The 21,868-nt window shown below is 37.1% G+C and overlaps 2 protein-coding genes and 1 pseudogene across 2 annotated transcripts; 1 reads left to right on the top strand and 2 right to left on the bottom strand.

Moving 5' to 3' along the window:
* Positions 1 to 368: 368 nt before the first annotated feature.
* Positions 369 to 8,861, bottom strand: LOC120218423 (triacylglycerol lipase OBL1-like). The gene is made up of 6 exons (XM_039215359.1): positions 8,555 to 8,861; positions 6,802 to 6,995; positions 6,064 to 6,088; positions 5,770 to 5,886; positions 2,542 to 2,573; positions 369 to 731 (listed from the first exon to the last, which is right to left on the bottom strand). The coding sequence occupies exons 1-6, from the start codon at positions 8,859 to 8,861 to the stop codon at positions 369 to 371; spliced, it is 1,038 nt and encodes a 345-aa protein (XP_039071290.1).
* A 5,855-nt stretch (positions 8,862 to 14,716) lies between these two features.
* LOC120218422 (subtilisin-like protease SBT1.5) lies at positions 14,717 to 17,380 on the top strand. The gene is made up of 2 exons (XM_039215358.1): positions 14,717 to 15,369; positions 15,595 to 17,380. Exons 1-2 carry the CDS (start codon positions 14,717 to 14,719, stop codon positions 17,378 to 17,380), a joined length of 2,439 nt encoding a protein of 812 aa, XP_039071289.1.
* Positions 17,381 to 17,682: 302 nt separating this feature from the next.
* Positions 17,683 to 20,704, bottom strand: LOC120218618 (annotated as a pseudogene).
* Positions 20,705 to 21,868: the final 1,164 nt, after the last annotated feature.

Here is a 21,868-nt window from a genome sequence, read left to right as displayed (position 1 = left end):
CATCATCTGATCTAAAACTTAAAATGAGAAGCTTAATGTTAGCCAACCAGGCCAATCAAGTAACAAAGGCCTCTCATAAGGTTTATCAATGCGCAGAACCCGCCAGATGGGCTCATTGAGTGGTTGCTTCACCTGCCATGCATTCTAATGCCTCAACCATCATTTACTGGTTGTCATAATCATGGAACAAGTATCATTCATCTTTCTTTTCCATATTTTCTCGCAAGTAGATTCAAAGCATTTAAAATGGTACTATAATTGAATTCAATAGAAAATACAGCATTAGTTACATATTGATCTATAAATATGCTATAGGTACTGGTTAACATCTCCTCCCAACCCATAATCTATCTTCACATATCTATATCTTACTTCTTCATAATCCTGGGCTGCCCAAAGGTGTAAACCGCTTCCAATTTCTCCAACAACCATGCCTCCTCGTGCAACATCAGCAGAGCAGCAAACAATATTGCCAATGCCCCACCCAATCTATGCCCTGTCAATATGAACCTGGCTTCTCGATTCTCATGCAAAACCTGCCTCAGCTTCCGTCGGCGAGTGTAGTAAGTGAAGTCACGGCGGTCGTCGGTGGGTTGTCGGAGCTCTTTGGGGAAACCATTGTTCTTTTGCAAGCCTAGAGCTTTGATGAAACCACTATGGATCTTGCCCTTAGCCATATGTTTAAGCTTATACCAAGATAGATCCAAGTTCGCCCGTAAGTCATGGGGCTGCTGTTGGTTTTTGGCAAAGTCCCACATTGGTTGTGTATAAGGAGGAGGGGAAATTCTTTTGTTATAAATAAAGCCATCCTCCTCCTTAGTTAATTATCCCAAAAATATAACCCTTCTTCTATATTAAAGGTTATTTGTATGCTTTCTCTCTTTGTAATATTTCCTCTATTAGTGAAATATTTTGGTGTTATCTTTTATGTCTATTTAATAGATATTGTCGGGTATAGTTGTTGTTAATTATTGTCCTATTAAAATTACTTGTCTTGGTAGTTCTGTCTAAGGAAAGTGGGTTTTAAGAGGGATCATTGTGACCCCTCCTCTTTCCTGGGAATATACTTTGGGGTGATTTTTAGTACAATCGTTTTCACACTAGTCACCTAGATAATAGTTTCGAAGGTGAATCTGTTATTGGTGGAAATTAACCCGAATTCCACAACAATTGGTATCAGCGCTCTTGGTTTATTTTAGTATGTTCTGTGGTTGCGGCTTAGGCTGATCTTTCACATCAGAAAAAATTTCCTTGGGATAATTGACATTCTGCATTGGCAGCTATTAAATAGAATTTGTAGCAGAAATGGCAGATGCTTCTTCAGCTTCAATTTTGGCAAGAAATGCTGTGACAAATGTTAGATTTGCAATGGAGATTTTTGATAGCACCGGTCATTTCAGCATGTGGCAAAGTGAGGTTCTAGATGCCCTATTTCAGCAGGGTCTAGACATTGCTATTGAAGGAGAGAAACCAGATGACGTTGAGGAGAAAAAATGGAAGAGGATCAATAGAATGACATGTGGTATTATTCGATCGTGTCTTTCTAGAGAGCAGAAGTATGCATTTTCTAAGGAAACTTCTGCAAGTAAATTGTGGAAGGCACTGGAGGAGAAATTTTTGAAGAAAAGCGGTCAGAACAAACTCTACATGAAAAAGAGATTGTTCCGCTTCAACTATGTACCAGGTACCACTATGAATGATCACATTACTAGCTTTAATCAGCTGGTGACTGATCTGATGAATATGGGCGTGACTTTTGAAGACGAAGATCTGGCTCTGATGTTGATGGGATCACTTCCTGATGAGTTTGCGTATCTTCAAACTACCCTACTTCATGGGAAGGTTGATGTGTCTCTCAGTGAAGTAACTGCTGCCTTGTATAGTTATGAATTGAGAAAGAAATACAAACAAGAAAACAAAAGTGTCGAAGCAGAAGCTCTTGTTGTTATAGGCCGTTCGAAGAGTCAGAATAAAGGAAGCAGAGAGAGATCGAAGTCAAAGTCCAGATTGAGCAAAGATGAATGTGCCTTTTTTCGAGAAAATGGGCACTGGAAGAAAGAATGTCCCAGGCTAAAGAATAAAGGCAAACCTGAAAGGGGGAAGGCTGTCTCAGAATCAAATGTGGTCGAGTATGATGATGCAGATTCAAATTTCGCATTCGCTGCTACGCCATCAACCAGCTGTTCCAGTTCATGGTTGTTAGATTCAGCTTGTAGCCACCATATGACCCCCCAATAGAGAATGATTCTTTGATTTTAAAGAACTAAAAGGTGGAATTGTCTACACAACAAATAATTCTCCTCTTGACACACTTGGGATTGGTTCAATTCGCTTGAGGAATCAGGATGGATCAATCAGAAACTTAACAGGTGTCCATTATGTACCAGATTTAATGAGAAATCTCATCTCTGTGGGAACCTTAGAGTCAAAAGGTTTAGAAGTGAGGGAAAATGATGGGATTATGAGGATTATCTCTGGTGCACTGGTGATAATGAAGGGAATCCGAAAAAGAAACAATGTGTATTACTTTCTGGGTAGTACAATTGTTGGGGGAGCAGCAGTGACAGTTTCTACTGATGAACATGAGTCAGAAGCAATCTGGTTATAGCATATGCGTTTGGGGCATGTTGGTGAAAAATCCTTGAAATTACTCATAGATCAAGGATTATTGAAGGGTGCTCGGACTTGCAAATTAGCTTTTTGTGAGCATTACATCAAAGGGAAGAAGACGATGGTGAAATTTGGAACAACAATCCATGATACTAAATGTATTTTGGATTATGTTCATTCAGATGTATGGGGGCCTTCCAAGACAACTTCATTAGGAGGAACACACTATTATGTCACCTTTGTTGATGATTTTTCCCGGAGAGTTTGGGTGTATCCAATGAAGACAAAGGATGAGGTGCTAGGATTTTTCCTTAAATGGAAAAAGATGATGGAGACTCAAACAGGCAAAAAAATCAAACGTCTCCGTACATACAATGGTGTAGAGTACAAAAATGATCCATTTTTGAAAGTCTGTGAAGAGGAATGTATTGTCAGGCACTTCACTGTCAGAGGTACACCACAACAGAATGGGGTGGCAGAGCGTATGAACCGGACATTAGTGGAGAAGGTTCGGTGTATGTTGTCTAATGCTGGGTTAGGCAAAGAATTTTGGGCTGAGGCTTTGGTCTATGCTTGTCACCTTGTCAACCGCTTACCATCGACTGTTATTGGTGGTAAAACACCATTAGAGAAATGGTTTGGAGTACCTGCTACAGATTATGATTCCTTACATGTGTTTGGTTCCACTGCATACTACCACGTTAAGGAGTCAAAGCTGGATCCAAGAGCAAAGAAGGCGATCTTTATGGGGATCACCTCTGGTGTGAAAGGCTATCGTCTTTGGTGTCCAGAAACAAAGAAAATAATCTTCAGCAGGGATGTTACCTTTGATGAATCTACCATATTGAGAAAGGTGACTTCAGAAAAATTGGACCAGACAGATGGAACTACCAAACAGGTGGAGTTTGAAGGAAGCAAAATTGTCCCAACCAGTAAAGAAACTGATGTTGACTATCCTATGGTAGAAGAAGAGTCAGATGAAGAAGAGGTTCAGACCCAAGAACCTCCACAGCAACATGAATCAATTGCACTCAGAAAGGGAAAGAGGACCATTAGACAACCTGCTCGTTATGTTGATATGGTCTCTTTTGCATCACCAATTGCAATTGATGACGTTCCTGCCACTTTTAATGAAGCAGTTCAAAGTTCAGAACATAAAAAGTGGAGGATCGCCATGAATGAAGAAATGCAATCCCTTCAAAAGAATTAGACGTGGAAACTAGCTAGTCTTCCGAAGGGAAAGAAGGCAATTGGGTGCAAGTGGGTATATGCAAAGAAAGATGGATTTCCTGACAAGAATAATATCCGCTACAAAGCAAGATTGGTGGCTAAAGGCTACACTCAAACGGAAGGAGTTGATTATAATGAAGTATTTTCTCCAGTTGTAAAACATTCATCCATCAGAATTTTGTTGGCTTTGGTAGCGCAGTTGGATTTGGAACTAGTTCAGATGGATGTAAAAACTGCATTTTTACATGGAGACTTGGATGAGGAAATCTACATGACTCAGCCAGATGGATTCAAAGTTGCTGAAAAAGAAGAGATGGTGTGCAAATTAGAAAAATCGTTGTACGGATTGAAGCAATCTCCAAGGCAGTGGTACAAGCGATTTGACAAGTTTATGATAGAACATAAGTACACAAGAAGCAAATATGATCATTGTGTGTATTTACGCGAGCTAGAAGACGGATCCTATATATATCTTCTTCTTTATGTTGATGATATGTTGATAGCTTCCAGGAGTCAGACAGAAATTGCGAAACTAAAGACTCAATTGAACAAGGAGTTTGAGATGAAGGATCTTGGTGAAGCGAAGAAGATTCTAGGCATGGAGATATCAAGGGATAAGAAATTGGGGAGCCTTTGTTTGTCTCAGAAAGAATATCTGAGGAAGGTACTAAAACGTTTTGGCATAAATGAGATGTCAAAACCAATTAGTACACCTCTTGCTCCTCATTTCAAGCTCGGTGCATCAATGTCACCTAAGGATGATGCAGAACGGGAATACATGTCAAAGGTTCCGTATGCAAGTGCTGTTGGTAGCTTGATGTATGCAATGGTGTGTACGAGACCCGATATTTCACAGGCATTTGGGGTTGTGAGCAGGTATATACATGATCCTAGAAAGGAGCATTGGCAAGCTGTGAAATGGATTCTGCGGTATATTCTGAACACCGTAGATGTTGGTTTGGTCTTTCAGCAGGACAAACAAGACGGTCAGTGTATAGTTGGGTATTGTGATTCAGACTAAGCAGGTGATTTGGACAAGCGTCGATCAACTACTGGTTATGTGTTTACATTTGCAAAGGCACCAGTCAGTTGGAAGTCCACCTTACAGTCAACAGTGGCTTTGTCTACTACAGAGGCAGAGTATATGGCAGTTACAAAGGCTGTGAAGGAGGCAATTTGGCTTCAAGGGTTGCTTGGTGAATTGGGAATGGAACAAAAACACATCAAAGTGCACTGTGACAGTCAGAGTGCTATTCATTTAGCAAAGAACCAGGTTTACCATGCAAGGATGAAGCACATCGATGTTCGATATCACTTTGTACGAGAGATTCTAGAAGAAGGTGGAGTCATAATCCAGAAGATTCGGACCACTGAGAATCCTGCCGATATGTTGACAAAAGTGGTAACTGCGGTCAAGTTTAAACATTGTTTAGACTTGGTCAATATTGTTACAAATTAAAAGATTGTTTTTTTAGAGATGTGTGTGGAATTTGCCAAGGTGGAGATTTGTTGGTTTTTGGCAAAGTTCCACATTGGTTGTGTATAAGGAGGAGGGGAAATTCTTTTGTTATAAATAAAGTCATCCTCCTCCTTAGTTAATTATACTACAAATATAAGCCTTCTTCTATATTAAAGGCTATTTGTATTCTTTCTCTCTTTGTAATATTTTCTCTATTAGTAAAATATTTTGGTGTTCTCTTTTATGTCTATTTAATAGCTATTGTCGGGTATAGTTGTTGTTAATTATTGTCCTATTAAAATTACTTGTCTTGGTAGTTCTGTCTAAGGAAAGTGAGTTTTAAGAGGGACCATTGTGACCCTTCCTTTTTCCTGGGAATATACCTTGGGGTGATTTTTAGTACAATCGTTTTGACACTAGTAACCTAGATAATAGTTTCGAAGGTGAATCTGTTATTGGTGGAAATTAACCCGAATTCCACAACAGCTGCAAAGGTTCGGTGCCTCGGAATGCAACCACGATCAAGTTTGGGTTAGACAATGTGTCTTGCATCATAAAGACTTCGGTTGTGATATGATCTTCGAAATCTGTTAAAAAGGATGACCGAACTAGGACTTAAAATGAAGCAATAGTGAAGAAGAAAATGGAATCCTATATAAATCTTGGCAAAATGGAACGGAAATTGAACCGAAAGAAAACAATGGGTTTTTTATGTCCTATTAACTGGCATGTGGAGTTTAAGCAGAAGCTTGCATCTTACATACCGTTCCAGAACTCGTAGAATTTCATCTGCAAAACAACGTTAAATTGTTATTTTTTTTCTTTAATTTAGGAAAGTAAAAGGTTCAATGGCAATGCATATTTTTTTTTTAAATAAAAAATCCCCCCACCCCTCCGCCATCCCTTCCCTCCTGTCCGCCCCCTGCTTTCTCTCCCTCTCATCTCCCCACCTCTTTCTCGTCCCCCTCCCTTCCAGACATACGATCCCCGACGACCAATGGACGAACCCTAATGATAGCTTGGGGTTTCGACCATTCGTTTTTCACTCATTGTGCATCATCGTTCTTCGGCTGGTCAACAACGTGGTAGTTTCGACCGGCACTAACGACGTTGGTGGTGATCGACGGCGAGAAAGATTAGATTTTAGGGTTTGAGTATTTAGAATTTAGGAATTTTGGGGTATTTTTGTAAATTTAAAAAATGAGATTTTTTAAATAATAATAATTTTTAAATTAAAATAAAAGTACGATACGTGTCACTTAACAGTTTTTTTAACGGCTGTTACAATATAGACACTTAAAAATATAATTTTTTAAACGTTATGTATCTACTTTTAACAAAAAAATCTTTATACATCTAAAATTAATTTTGTATATAGTTAAAACACTTTTATATATATATATATATATATATATATATATTAAAATTTCCATTAATCTTTCTTTAAAAAAACTAAATCTGAAAGAAATAGTTGATGAAATGCAAATATTAAAAGAAAATACCTTCCAGTGCTCCATGATATTGGTTTTAATGTAAGCTTCATTCTCATATGAAAATTTGGCAGACATCATACACAGCGACGCTTTATATTTGGCGTCACCAGGCTTAATTTTGTCGTCTAATTCAACGCGAGGGTCGATAAATGCCATCAACGATCTGAACTTCGCCGATGACTTGTGCGGCCACTCTAATTTCCCTGCACCATTAAACGTCATCTCTGCTTCTTGTACGTTATACCTTTTTAGTCATAAAACATTCTATTTTTCATGCAAACTAATACCGGTTTTGGGGCTGTAAGTTAGGGGAATTTATTCGGTTAATTTGGTCACTGATCGAACTGAATTTTCATTAATCAAATTAATTAAATTTTTTTTAACCGTTAATCGAACTGATTTTTTTAAAAAATATTAACCGAATCGAATAAAGTCCTGTTAATCCGATCGGTTAATTTTTTATTTGAGTTAAAATTTAATTATGTCTTGATAATTTAATGAGTCTAGTGTGGTTAAAAAATAATTTGGTCTTAATTCTCAATAGATTTGAATTTAAAATATGTATTCAATATATATAATATAATATTTAATATTTTAAGTTAAATTGGTTATTTAACTGATTTCGAACTGAATTAACCTTTAACTGAATATTCAAAAAAATAATCGTTCCCAGACCAAACTAATTCGGAAGGCCAACCGAATTACCTAAACTAATTTGATTCGGTTGGTTAATCCAGTTAAAAAAATGAACACCTTTACTGAGTTCGACTCCACTCGAAAAATTTAAAATTGAGCTCGAGTCCACTCAAAATCTTGCAAACTTAAAATTGTCAATCTCGAATCGAAATCAAAAATTGAAGTTCGTCTCGAGCTCAAAAAAAACTTGAACTCGAAACATTCTCAGATTCAGCTAGGGCTGTAAATGAGACGAGACAGATCGCGAGCTATTCGAGATCGACTCGATCAAGTCAAGGCTCAATAAATGCTCGGATCGAATGGACTCGACTCGAGTTCTTAACGAGCTAAAACGAGCTACTCGATATTCGACTCGAAAAGCTCGTGAGCAGCTCGAAAATATAATATATTAATATTTTATTTTAAAAAAATAAATTAATAATAATATTAATATTTTATGTATTGATTTTTTAAAAAAAATTACAGTAAGATTTCATATATTTAAATTTCATGTATTTAAGGTTTATATTCGAGTTTGAGTTTGAGGCTTCAATCGAGTTAAGTTTAAGAAATTTTTTCATTTCGAGTCTTTTCGAGCTGCTCACAAGTTTTAGTTCAGGATTTTGAGTTCGAGTCGAGCTAGAAAATTTTAAGCTCGCAAGTTTTCGAGTCGAGTCGAGTCGAGCTCCATTTCAGAGTTTTCGAGCAATACTCGAGCTCGACTCGGCTCGTTTACACCCCTAGATTCAGCTCGATTAAAGCTCAAACCCGAGTTCGAGCATGAATAAGTACATGAAAATCTTATATTTTATTTTAAATATACATATATATAATAATAATAATAATAATAATTTAATTTAATTTAAAAAAATAAAAATAATATATTATTTTTAAAAACATATTAATAATTAGCTCGCTACATCTCGTTAAGAACTCAAAGTTGAGTCTAATCAATACGTGTATTGACCAATCTTTAATCGAATCGGATCCAAATAACTTTCAATTTATCTCGTCTCATTTCTAGCCTTAACTGGTATGATAAATATTAAGAAATGATAGAATTATGATTATGAAAGAAATCTGAAACCTGTCATGAGTCTGAACGGGAGACGGAACAAACCACCGTTCCATGAAACAAGATTCAGAGACATCTCGAGCACATTCCTGGTGAGTATTAAAGGTATTCTCATGGAAAGGGTGAGTTTTTGAAGGAGAATCGAGACGAAGATGATCCATCGACGGACAAAACTCAGATTAGACTGATGTGGACAGTCGATGAACCTTCTTCGCCCCAATTTAGAGGAAAACAGCAGGCCGAAAAGATCAAAGTAACTTGGATCATCCGGGTGGATAATAAAACAATCGTCGTAAAAAGAATTCTCCTCACTAGACATTGCAAACAGTTTGTTTTCTCAACGTGAATATTGAATTTGCAAGACAAGGGGACGTTTATATTTATAACCATCAAGTATGAAAGACGTTTAGCACAAGGAAAAGATAGCACTATATGAGACATCAAATTAGAAATACTTAATTAGGTTAAATAAATCAAAACACCTTTTCACACTTTTAGTTAATATACATCTAAAAGTTTAATTTAATCGAGTACGTGGATCATAAAATTGGGTTGAAAGGGTCATCTTTATATTAAATCTATATAGTATTTGATCTGAATTAATTGAATAATAAATTGAATAGCAGTGATTGTATAAAAGAATCAAGAAAGCGGTTGATTTTTAATTTGATCCGTTTAAGTTGAGTTTTCAATAAGAAAAGAAAGAAAAACTTGTCTAGGATTATCCTGAAGACTACGTGACGTAAATTAGAATTTATTTTAATAAAATCAATTTTTATTTTACCTCTAATTTTATTGACAATTGATTCAAATTATTGGTTGATTAAGATATGAGATTTTGATTATTTTTTAATTTATATTTCATAAACTGATCACAAATTTATTTGCTTTAAAAGTTTTAGAATTTTTTAAATATATTTTTTTAAAAATGACATTGTGGATATGTTTATTTCATATAATTCATTTTTAGAGAAAATATTTTTTTTTTTTTTATGTTTGGTTGAAGTAAAATGATTTGATCAACTTTAATCTATTTTCCAAGTCGATGTAAAATGGCTTGCATTTTATGAAAAATGTAATAACGTATGGATTTTAATAGTACATTTTTCACATTTTCAATTTAAAGCACAAATAACCAAAATAATATTATTCGAATATCACTCGAGACTATATATGAATATGAACACCATACATTGAGAGCCAAGCCCTAATGCAATCAACTTGTACCGATGTTGACCATTTCTCCACCCTCACAATCCAAGGCTGGAAAACATTATGCTACAAACACTCCGATATCAAACATTACCAAAATCAGATAACCTAAAATACATTAAGAGAAAAACTTTAGAGCCCTGTCGAGTTCATCGCTCTTGCAAACTTATTGATCTTTGCCAACCACCTACGCCACCCAATATTAGAAGAGTTGTAACACCCCAAACTTGATCATCATATGATGGACCTAAAGTATCACATTGGATTGTCGAAACAATCACAAAAATTCAAAGATTCTCTTTCAAATGTAAAGTCATTTCATAACTTGAACATTTAAAATAGTTCAAATAGTTTATATAAAATGGAACTCTATGACCATTTAACACAAACACAAAATAAAATTATTCGAATAGAGTTTATAGACCAAATCATAATAATAAGGTTATTATGAATACATATGTCCACTAAAAGTTTGGTATTGTACTCTGATATTCAATGGCATTAAAAACCCACAGTGATGATGCTCATCGACAATCCAATCTATTGACTTGCAAATGAAAATATCCAAATGTTTAATTGACAAAACTCAGTGATACATATCTACTCTACTATACTATTTACAGTTCATAAATATAAGTATGCTAGACAGTATAAGCGGAGAGGCATACATATAGAAATACAAAGATATCAACGACACATTTGCTTAATATAAACTAATATTCACATATTCAGGCCCGGTACTGACATTTTAAGGGCCTTAGGCCAGAAGGTGATGACAAGAAGACAAGTGGGGGCACATACCTAGATTTCTCCCATCATTAAAATGGGGCCCACTAAATTACCATATTTTTAAGTTTTTTAAATAAAAAATATGTTTAAAAATATTTTTTAATTATTTGAGCCCACTAAATTACCATATTTTCGTATATTTGAAATAAAAAAATATATTTAAAAATATTTTTTAATTATTAAACTTAAAAATAATTTTAAAAATGGGCCCCTCCAAACTTGGGGCCATAGGCGGTCGCCCCCTTGCCTATGCCCGGAGCCGGCCCAGCACATATTAAAATTCATATAAACATGTTGGTTTCACATTCCTCGGCTATCAACTCATACACATCAAGCACAATTTCACGCAACACATATAACACAAACAAGGCACCCGATGTCACATAGCATTGGTTGCTTAGGTAGGGAATTCTGGTATCACATAGCGTCAGTAATAATTCGATGACCAAAATGTAAATATCCCAAATATTTAAGGACTACCAATATAGTTTAATTTTTTTTTCTTTCTTCTTTTCAATGTATTTAGCAGCATCGTTTGCATATTCTATTTAAGAACAGTACTTAAAAATTAAACTTAAAATTGTATTGAATAGAAACCATGGGATACATTGTGGTAAAAACACTATCCCGTTTATATTCCTGAGATTTCTGATCTGGATAAGAACCCAGGATTAGAGGCATATTTAGCAAGCAAATTCAGAAGAAAGAATTTCTTAATTACCCACATTTTATTCTGAGTTGGAGTTTGCCTACCCTTCCACTATGAAAATTTTCTCTTAAAATTCACAAGACTTCTCGTATAAGAATTCAATTTGATTATGATCTGTGTAAAAGAATATTACCATCGACTATTATTAGGACTTGTTTTAATTTACTTTGAGTTTAGACAATGTATTAAGTAATTTTATTTTACGAGATGGGATTATAGGTAAGAAGGATAAATTCAAGAGAGTTGTTCATGGGTCGAATTATCTTTATCTGTTGTGAATTTTGATCGTCCTTCAGATAAGCTAAAACACTAGCAAACAACAACTATTCAAGTGTTGAGTTTGATTATGCTTAAGTGTAATTGTTTTCAACTTAAAGATGGAGGGTTATGGGCAAGAATGGAGTACTGACAGGTTGGCAGGACCATCGTTCTATGAAAATTTTAAATTCTCATATAATTTAAGTTTTTATATGTATATATTTTCTATTGATGTAACCTCCTAAGCTCGGCCTAAGAGTTACAACTTAGTCAGGATAGCCACGTTGACCTCAGAAATGGTTTACAGATAAAATTTGTTTAACAAGTCATTTTAAAAATATTTAACAATTGTAATATCATAGATAAACTCATGTCACGGTTAAAAGAGACTGAAAGCAAATATTTAATCTCATACAATATGAAATCGAGACTACTCGTCCGATAGCCAAACCGATTATACATCTGAAAAATCTGAAAATGTAAACAGAAACAAGGTGAGCTACAAAGCTCATTGTGCCCTCTAAGCACAAATAAAAATTCAAATGATTCAGGCATGATATAATAAACAATACTGTAACTAAGCAAAAATAAAACATATATTAATCACCAGGAAATCGTACAGAATCTCTCACGATCTTACCTTTTGTTGAAAATAAACAGAATAGAGACATTACCTGTTGAAAGGTACATGAGACCTCCGAATATGGACCTAGAGCAAAATACAGAAATCAGGATGGAGATGTAACCCTCCGTAAAGAATCCCGATCAGAAACGGAATAAGGGTATCGCCCTTTGTAAAAGGTTCGAAACAGAAATAGGACGGGATTTTGCCCTCCATAGAGGATCTCATACAGAATCAGAACGGGATTTTTTCCTACGTAGAGGATCTCATGCAGAATCAGGACGATGATTTTTTTCCTCCGTAGAGGATCCCATGCAGATGGCAGAAATATATCAATACACGAATAAAAAGTGATTCAATTCCAATCAACAATCAGACATATCCGAGACCAACATAATCAATATACTAACATGTGTACAAATAGCATTACACAATATAAAATTAATAAATGCATCATATGGGTCAAGGGAACACATCTATTAGTCAATTTATACTGGCTAAGTTTTACGCTTCTCACGATGATGGTACTAGGTCCCACGGAATGGAAACCTAATGATAATATATTAATGTAAAAGAGCTGAAGTAATACATAATTAAACAGAATTAACTACTAATTCAATTAATAACACTCACGTATATCCTGAATCGAACGTGCAGAGTCGAGCTGAGCTGAATATAGGTGATTCAGACCTATTGAAGTGCGATACGGAGACATGTGATCACTTTCATAATATAATATCGAAGAGTGACACCACATATTCTATAATATACTTAAGTACTTAAAGACACAAAGCATGACTTTCGTGTCAGAATTTAACTAAACAGATTCAGAACATCGAAAAACGTTAAGATAGGGGTTTTAAAAAAAAGTCATTCGATCAACGAAAAAGTCAACGATCAATAGTCAACGGTCAAATGGTCAGGTTAGGTGGGATCGGTTCGGATCAACATGTCAGAGCAGTTCGATTCAAGTCAACCAAATCAAACGAGTCAACTGAGTCAAGGTCACGGTCCAACTGAGTCGCAATAAGTTTGGCTTGACAGTCTCTTGAAACTTAAACAGCAACAACCCACACAAACATGTCCAAGTTATTGAATATTGGGCTTGGGTAAAGCTATTGGGTTTATGGTTTTATACTTAGACAACTAGACTCACCGACGATGGTAACACTGACAATAGAAACGACAGTAGCAAAAGTAACAATGGTAACGATAATGGTGGCATCAACACCGACAACAGTAACAGAGAAAGAAACGATAACTATAGTGGCAGCGACAACATCGCAATAGAAACAGAAATGATAACAGTAACGGTAATGGTGGTAAACATAAGGCGCGTCCCTACAATTTCTATGGTTCACATTATGGCCTCCGAGTTTATTTCATGTTCAAAACAATCCTCATTGTCTTAAATTTCCATTCAATTGGATCCTTAAACTTTGTATTAAAACTAATCAGAACCTTTTGGGCTTAAATTTCACTAATTTAATGAAATTATACTCAAAACTTTTAACCCCAAGATCGGGGTGTGACAATTGATAATTTATTTTCTTCTCCGAAAGTTGTATAAGTTCGTCGTTATAGCATAAAATCATATGTTCATCCTTAGTTATGATTAATTCAAATATTATATTTTACATCTTGAAAAGGATGATCATAAAACTGTCGAAAACATTTTGTGATGGCTTGAATACGTTGAATCTTTGAAGAGCTTATTACGTGGTTGAAGTCTTCGTCGATCATTATGGTTGGATACGATCAAACACCCTTAAAATTTAGTTTGTGTCAATAATGAAATCATAATTAAGTTTGAGATTCGGTTACGTATGGACGATGAACGATCACATGTTCCGCGTTAGTTTTCCTGTCATACCTAATGTTTTAGACATGCTTTATGCGGTTCCATTTGATTTAAGTATCAAGAACTCATAATTAAAAGCATTTAAAATCCTTTTTTTTCCATTGAATCCGTAGAGTATAGATACCAAAACTCCAAATATCGATATTATGCATCATCTGTCAGTCAAAAATTTATAGAACTAATAGAAGGTATTAATACCTAGTCTTGCATATCGAGACATGTAATACGGTATTAATATTATAAGCCAAATATCGATACACGATTATTTTCAAAAAATTATAATTTCAAAATCTTTAATTTTTTTATATAACTTTTAAATTTACACTGACATAAGTACATAACCTCTTACGTTGGATCCTCTAAGAGAAGGCAGATTGTATTATAAAGAGTATATTTATAAAGCCAACCGTATTTGGCCGGCATCAGGGTAACAAGGGACCAGATTATTGTGACATTTATTTTTGAATCCATTGGCATATAAAACACCCGCAATGACAATATTGTAGTCAGCATTTGAGATACTTGACAGATGCAAGCTGACGAAACTGGGATGAAGACTGAATAAGAAAACGCATTGAAATTAACGTTCTTGAATAAACTGAAGAATAGACAAATGGAAGAGTGTTAAGAGCAAAGGGGTCAATTTAAACATCTATAAATTCGGGAAATATAATCGTAAACTTCAAATCTTCCTGCTTTCTGTTCAACCCCATGCATACATCGATGAGTTTCAGTAGATGCTCACTGAGTGTTCTTTCATGGTTACTATTATTGTTGCTGGTTGCCAATGCGAAGCCTGAAGAATACAAGACGTACATAATCCATATGGATCATTCTCAGAAACCTTCTTTCTTGACCCATGAATCGTGGCATCGATCGACGCTGCACTCGGTGTCGGAATCTGCTGATAAACAAGACCACTTGTTGTATTCATACAAGAATGTTATGCATGGATTCAGTGCCATGCTCACGCCATCACAGGTATCTGAAATCAAGAAGTCTCCAGCTCATGTTGCCATACATGAGGAGTCCTTTGGTAAGCTGCTGACGACGCACTCTCCAAAGTTTCTCGGGTTAAGACATTCTTCTGGTTTATGGTTGGCTTCGTCGTACGGTGAAGGTATGATCATAGGTCTTATTGATTCAGGCGTTTGGCCGGAGAGTGCGAGCTTCAATGACAAAGGGATGCCACCAATCCCTCATAGATGGAAGGGGAAGTGTGAGAATAGTACGGCTAGCCCTTTTCCTTGCAACAGAAAGCTTATTGGCGCTCGTACATTTATTAAAGCAATCCAAGTGAACAACTCGGACCAAACAGACGATTCGCCCAGAGATCAACATCGGACATGGAACACACACATTGTCTACAGCTGGGGGTAACCATGTAGCCGGTGCAAGTCAATTCGAATATGCAAGCGGCATAGCTAGTGGAATGGCACCTCGTGCACATCTTGCCATGTACAAGGTCTCAAACACAGAAGAAGTTGCTGAAAGTGATGTTCTTGCTGCCATGGACCAAGCAATTGCAGACGGCATCGATATCATGTCGCTGTCTCTAGGTTTTGAGCAAAGTCCATATTTCAGAGATGTCATTGCGATAGGTTCATGCCACCAATCCCTCATAGATGGAAGGGGAAGTGTGAGAATAGTACGGCTAGCCCTTTTCCTTGCAACAGAAAGCTTATTGGCGCTCGTACATTTATTAAAGCAATCCAAGTGAACAACTCGGACCAAACAGACGATTCGCCCAGAGATCACATCGGACATGGAACACACACATTGTCTACAGCTAGGGGTAACCATGTAGCCGGTGCAAGTCAATTCGGATATGCAAGCGGCATAGCTAGTGGAATGGCACCTCGTGCACATCTTGCCATGTACAAGGTCTCAAACACAGAAGAAGTTTCTGAAAGTGATGTTCTTGCTGCCATGGACCAAGCAATTGCAGACGGCATCGATATCATGTCGCTGTCTCTAGGTTTTGAGCAAAGTCCATATTTCAGAGATGTCATTGCGATAGGTTCTCTGTCAGCCTATGAGAAAGGTATTGTTGTTGTCTGTGCTGCTGGTAATGATGGTGCATATAATTCTACACTGAATGCAGCGCCATGGATTACGACGGTTGGTGCTGGTACACTCGATCGAAGTTTCATTGGAACAGTAACTCTAGGAAATGGACTGACTTTTGAAGGCAGATCAACATTTCCAGAGAGTGTCCTAATAACAAATGTATCTTTCTACCACGGTATACGTGACTCAAAGAAAAGAATATGCCAGTTAGAATCATTAAACAAGAATGAAACCAGTGGAAAGGTAGTCTTCTGCGATTATGCTGGAATTACCATAATTGACGAGCAAATATCTGAGCTTTACAGGATCGGTGCACTTGCGGCTATAGTCGTGGCAGACAAAATCCCTTTCGGTACTTTAGATGACCTTACACTTCCCATCCTGGTTCTACCTCTTTCTTCTGGAAATTTGGTTCGAGAGTATGTTAAAGGTGAACCTAAACCGGAAGTGATGTCCATGAGATTTCTGCTCACAAGTTTAGGTACAAAACCTGCACCAGAAGTGGCTTATTTCTCTTCAAGAGGACCAAATCCGATAAGCCCTGGTATTTTAAAACCAGATGTCATTGCTCCCGGTGTCGACGTGCTTGCTGCAGTTCCACCATTTCCGAAAATAAGAACCGGTGACTATGCTTTGGCGACAGATTATGCATTCGACTCAGGCACATCAATGTCAACCCCACATGTTGCTGGTGTGGCAGCTTTGCTAAAAACAGCGAGCCCTAACTGGAGTCCAGCAGCCATCCGATCAGCTTTGATGACCACTGCCTATACCATCAACAACAATGGAACTACTATGATAAATCAATTATATGTTGGTTCTGCGACACCTCTAGATTACGGTGCTGGTCATATCAACCCCAACAAAGCATTGGATTCCGGACTCATTTACGACATGGACACACAAGATTACATCAATTTCCTGTGCGGCCTAGGCTATAACGACACGGAGATGAGAGCTGTTCTTAGACGAAATCAATGGAACTGCACCCGAAACGAGACCGACCTGAACTACCCGTCGTTTTCCGCGGTGTATAAAGAACCCAACTCTCCAAGAGTAAAGAACTTTTCCAGGGTGGTTACTAACGTGGGGGATGATCAATCAGTTTTCCAGGCTGTGGTGGGAAACTCCAAATGGTTGAGAATCATTGTTGAACCAAGCACACTGATGTTCACGAAGAAATATCAAAAGCAAAGTTTCGTTGTGAGTGTAGAGATTGATGGAAATGCTCGTCCAGAGCCAACATACGGTTATCTCAAGTGGATTGATCAACACAAGCGGACCGTCTCAAGTCCTATAGTGGCCCTGATTTCCTGACTTTCGAATCCGGTATTTGATAGTTTGAAAACTTTAATCAACATAATAATGGTTATAGAGAAATTTCTTAGTAAAGTTATGATCTGAGAAAAAAAAAGACATGAAAATGTAAAGATATTGAATACATAAAATTATTAGAAGATGAAAAATGTTGAAACTAAGTTTTTCTGTTCTCAGTGCTTCAGACATGTGTCATCCACCCAGAAAGATAGCCTTGTTTGACATAACCTTAAGTAAAAATTATTGCCGAAGTCACCATGAATTGATTATCTACGAATGAAATCCGTTGGCTGCATATGACACACTTGAAGGCATCTAGTTTCAATGAATTGCAGAAGCCAAGCCTCACATATTCAATGCCGGGCCTTTTCTCTGACCTAAGGAAGAACTAATTGCCTGAAAACAACCGGTCGTCTCATTTAGTCAGACCTGTTGTCTTACAAATGGGGCACAAATTTTTGTGCATCAGCCATTGTTTAATGCAATCCGCATGGAAGTCATGGCCACATTCCAGTGTCCCAATATCTTCTCCATCATTATATTCTTCCTGCAAGTCGGTAAACAATTGTTTTCAGGGTTCATAAAATCAGTTAAAAAAAGTGCAGATGAGAAAATCCATTACCTGACACACACAACACGGTTCTGCCTCTAACTGAGCACCTGATGCACTAGAGTTCTTCCGTCGTTTGAGACGGTTTAATATAGTTTCTTCACTCAACCCGGTGCTTACGTTACCAATGCGTTCTTCCAGAGCCAATAACTCCTATTACCCATAAAGCAATTCAACTGTGAGAATTTTCAAGCACAGAAAGGATAAAAGGATTCAAAGAATATAGATACTACCTCATATGACATGTTATCAACATCGAGCCGCATATCCCTGTGCCGATCATGAATATCAGCTACCCCTAAAAGTACTGATTGATCAAGGATCATAACATCCTGCAGACAAGCAGAATCAGAAGAGAAAAATGTCACTTGCTTGGGGAAGAAGGTACAAATTGGCATGGTCACTCTTAAGTCCATAGCAGAATGGCCACTTGTTACATTAATTACTTCAGGTAAAAGAAAATATTATTATTTATTTAGAAGACATCGGTTTTATTATCGTTACGAGTCAAATTATTATTATTATTATTTTGAGAGTTATCAGGAGACAGTTATCTTGGTGAAATTTATCTCAAGTAAACTCAGTAATTATTTCAATTTCTCACATTTTCAAAACAATGAACGACAAAAGAAAAGGTGTTTTTTTTCATGCTTCTGTTTTTCAGTTGGTGAAGATAGAACTGCATCAAATTACACCGTCATAAATAAAATCCTGACCTCAAACTGCAAGTTCTGCCCCCTACGCATGAGATCCAAGACATTGCGAATCTGCCCCATAAACAAAATGTCAGATCGAATAAAGTGCAAAAAATTTTGGATAACAATGCCCAAAGCCATGCCTTTCAGACAAATGCATTTAAGGGAAAACAGCAACATGTTATAGCATTGCTCTATCAAACAAGGAGTTTCCTTTATATATACCAGGATAATTAGACTAACAGCAAATCAGGTAGCAGTGTTAAGGGAACCGAGATTGTACTTTGTTATCGTTTGAATTTGAAGGGAAACAGAAAATATAACAATCAGAAAGGATGGAGTTCAAAGGCAGACCTCAGATGCAACAAGCCTGCTTCTTCCTTCAGCGGCGAAAGCTAAAGTTCGCAATGAGTGCGGAATTCCAACTAAACCAGCATCTTGTCTCTCCAACCATGGAAATGACCTAGGATGTGAACGATGGCGAGCCTGATTACTTACTCGAGAGGAAAGCATCATCTCTTCAGGAGAAGCAGTAGGTCCTGAAGGAAGTGAGGAATGATTGCTCTGACCTCCAGATTCAATGTCAAGGGAAGACATTAACGATTGACGAACAAGTTCTGACAACCTTCGTGGGTATTGCGAAGAGGAATTGGGATGAGGAACCCAAGTAGATGCGGGCGTTGCATTGACACCAGAATTTGAACCAGCACGGGAAGCAGAAGCAACATTTCCAGGAGCACTTATACTTCCACTGCTTAAACCAGGATTTCTAACCAATGTTCTTAGTTCTGGTGCAGGAACCAACATCCGATGATCTAATAGGTTTCTGGCACTTCTTGATTGATGTCTTGCTCGTGGTACAACATCTCTATCAGCAGATAGATTAGAATTTGATGAACTCCCAGTTCTGATGCCAGAACCTCCATTAGTTGGGACATTAGTTACAACATTCGGGTTTTCAGAACTTGCATTAGGTATCACTCGTGCTGAACTTAAGTCCAGAGAATGATCAGTTGGAAGAAGTCTTGATGACTGCGGTACAGGCGAAACAACAGACTGTCGGACTATATCACCTGTAGAAAATAGAGGATGAGTAATAGGTTCTTGTATGCTAGAACTTATTCTCAGCCGGAAATTCCTGTGTGAGCTCTCTGCAGCTGGTGGTAAAACAATTCGTTCAGGAATGCTGTCAGATGCTGATCCTCTGATGTCTAATCCAAGTCTAGGATGCGCCTGTCTTGAGGGGGGAGATATATTCACATTGTTTCCTGCAGTATAGCTAGCAGCAACTCCATTCTATGCACTAGTTTCTGCACTATGATAGTAGCCAGAACTTCCACTCGAAGAGGGCTGCCCAACATTTCCTTCCAGAGCCTTTCTTTTGCATGATGCACGACGACCCTCATATGAGCAACCAGGTCTGCTATCACTATCATCCACAATATACCCAGAACTTCCAGCAGAAAGTAGAAATGCTTCAGGACCAGCACCCAGAGAACCCTGCTCATTTTCGGATCCACTAGGCTTATACATGTTAGACCGTTCTGTAACTTGACAGTTATTATCACCATGACCAACTAATCCAGCATTTAACCTCTGATTCTGGGGAACAGTATCAGAATTGGAACTTTGGGTAAAAAGAGAGCTCTGTTCATACCTCTGCCCTTCTAACCTCGGACCAGCATTTGCAGAAGCACACATAGACAATGACCATCCATGATCTGTTTTCCGCTCATTATAATTATAACTGCCCTCATTTAGTGTGCCACTAGAGCTAGGCTCTCCCAAGCTCCATCTACCCAGCTCCTCTTCTCGACCAATAGGGTTCACATATCCAATGTTCATATCATTAGATGACAGCAAACAATTAGGCAATCTGTTTTCCATAGGATTTTGCATATTATTCCAGAAAACCTGCTGTTCAATAGCAGCATTATTTGACGTAGAGCTATGATCATAGAATGTTTCAGAAAAGGAACCAATAGTACCCCTTTGCCCTTGCATTATGACTCGATGAATTTCGGTACAACTATAACGAAATACTGAAGAATATTCCAATACAAAGTGTAAGTAACCAATCGGCACAACATAGCAAAAGAGAAGCATTGGCATTTAAATGATTCTAGACAAAAATACTAGGATATATAAAATTACAGAACAAAAGAAAAGCAGCTGCATCAAAAATCTAATATCCAATAGTAATAATAAGATAACAACAACGCTGCAGAAGCACGACAGCAACCAGAATTTCTAAGCAAATGCAGTGATTAGTAGGAACCAGTAGCATAGAGACAATGTAACTATATCAATAAAGACACTAATTCAGTAAAGCATATCATCAACAAAGACGACCAAATGTGCCCCTAACATAAAATCTTGGACCCGTCCCCGACTAACTGCTAAGTCGAGTAATCAATCCTAACGTGAAGTAATCTAACATTCTAATCCACACACGAAACTCAGACATCTCTATGCATCATAAAAGTATAAACATCATCTTAAATTCGGTCAGCAATCAAAATATTCAAGGGGAACCAAAACCAAACAACAATGAGCATCCACCAACAGCACATATCCAACTGTGGACCAAAATGAAAGCAGACATCAAATACGGTTCAACGTTCCTCGCTGCCATATAGAACAAAAGACAAAAACAAACTGAATAGACACAGAGGAGCCTTTATCATGTGAAAACAGCGAAGAGTTGCAGAGTCTAAACACAGAGAACGTGCAGATTTAGAAAAGGAAACCCCATAAAAAGAAAAACTTCCAAAAGAAAAACAATAACCCATCAAACCAAACAACCAAAAATTTCATGAAAGTGAAAAACAGAGAGGATATCCTCTATTTCATCTGACCATCAACCGATCAAACAAATATAAACATGAAAAACGCACCCAAAAGGCTCACCAAGCGTATAAAAATGAAAGACTTTGATCGATCTGAAAGAATCTTAACAAGAAGATGAAGGATTATGCCAGAAACCCCGGATGAAAAAAAAATGCTCTCTTGAGATATCCTCTCTCCTTTCTCAAGAAAAGAAAAAGAAAGAAAGAAGAAAAAGAAAACCCAACAATATGAGCAAGTGAGAAGACCATCGAAAGATTAAATGGGATAAGAAATGAAACACTTGTATACAAGAAACAAAGAGGGAGATTAAAAAGGACAAGAATACGTAATTTA

This window comes from Hibiscus syriacus, unplaced genomic scaffold, assembly GCF_006381635.1.
Source record: "Hibiscus syriacus cultivar Baekdansim isolate YM2019G1 unplaced genomic scaffold, ASM638163v2 tig00110198_pilon, whole genome shotgun sequence".
NCBI classification, from domain to species: Eukaryota; Viridiplantae; Streptophyta; class Magnoliopsida; order Malvales; family Malvaceae; genus Hibiscus; species Hibiscus syriacus.
The sequence above is the reverse complement of the archived record's forward strand: the minus strand, read 5'-3'. Positions and strand labels throughout refer to the sequence as shown.

What these genes read in the sequence shown, in the direction of transcription:
- LOC120218422 (XM_039215358.1), top strand. Translation starts at nt 14,717, where the DNA reads ATGAGTTTCAGTAGATGCTCACTGAGTGTTCTTTCATGGTTACTATTA. An exon ending in CACATTGTCTACAGCTGGGG is followed by an intron (nt 15,370 to 15,594) that starts GTAACCATGTAG and finishes TCATTGCGATAG; the next exon opens with GTTCATGCCACCAATCCCTC.
- LOC120218423 (XM_039215359.1), bottom strand. Translation starts at nt 8,861, where the DNA reads ATGTCTAGTGAGGAGAATTCTTTTTACGACGATTGTTTTATTATCCAC. An exon ending in ATATCATGGAGCACTGGAAG is followed by an intron (nt 6,089 to 6,801) that starts GTATTTTCTTTT and finishes GTTGTTTTGCAG; the next exon opens with ATGAAATTCTACGAGTTCTG. An exon ending in ATTCTACGAGTTCTGGAACG is followed by an intron (nt 5,887 to 6,063) that starts GTATGTAAGATG and finishes CCTTTTTAACAG; the next exon opens with ATTTCGAAGATCATATCACA.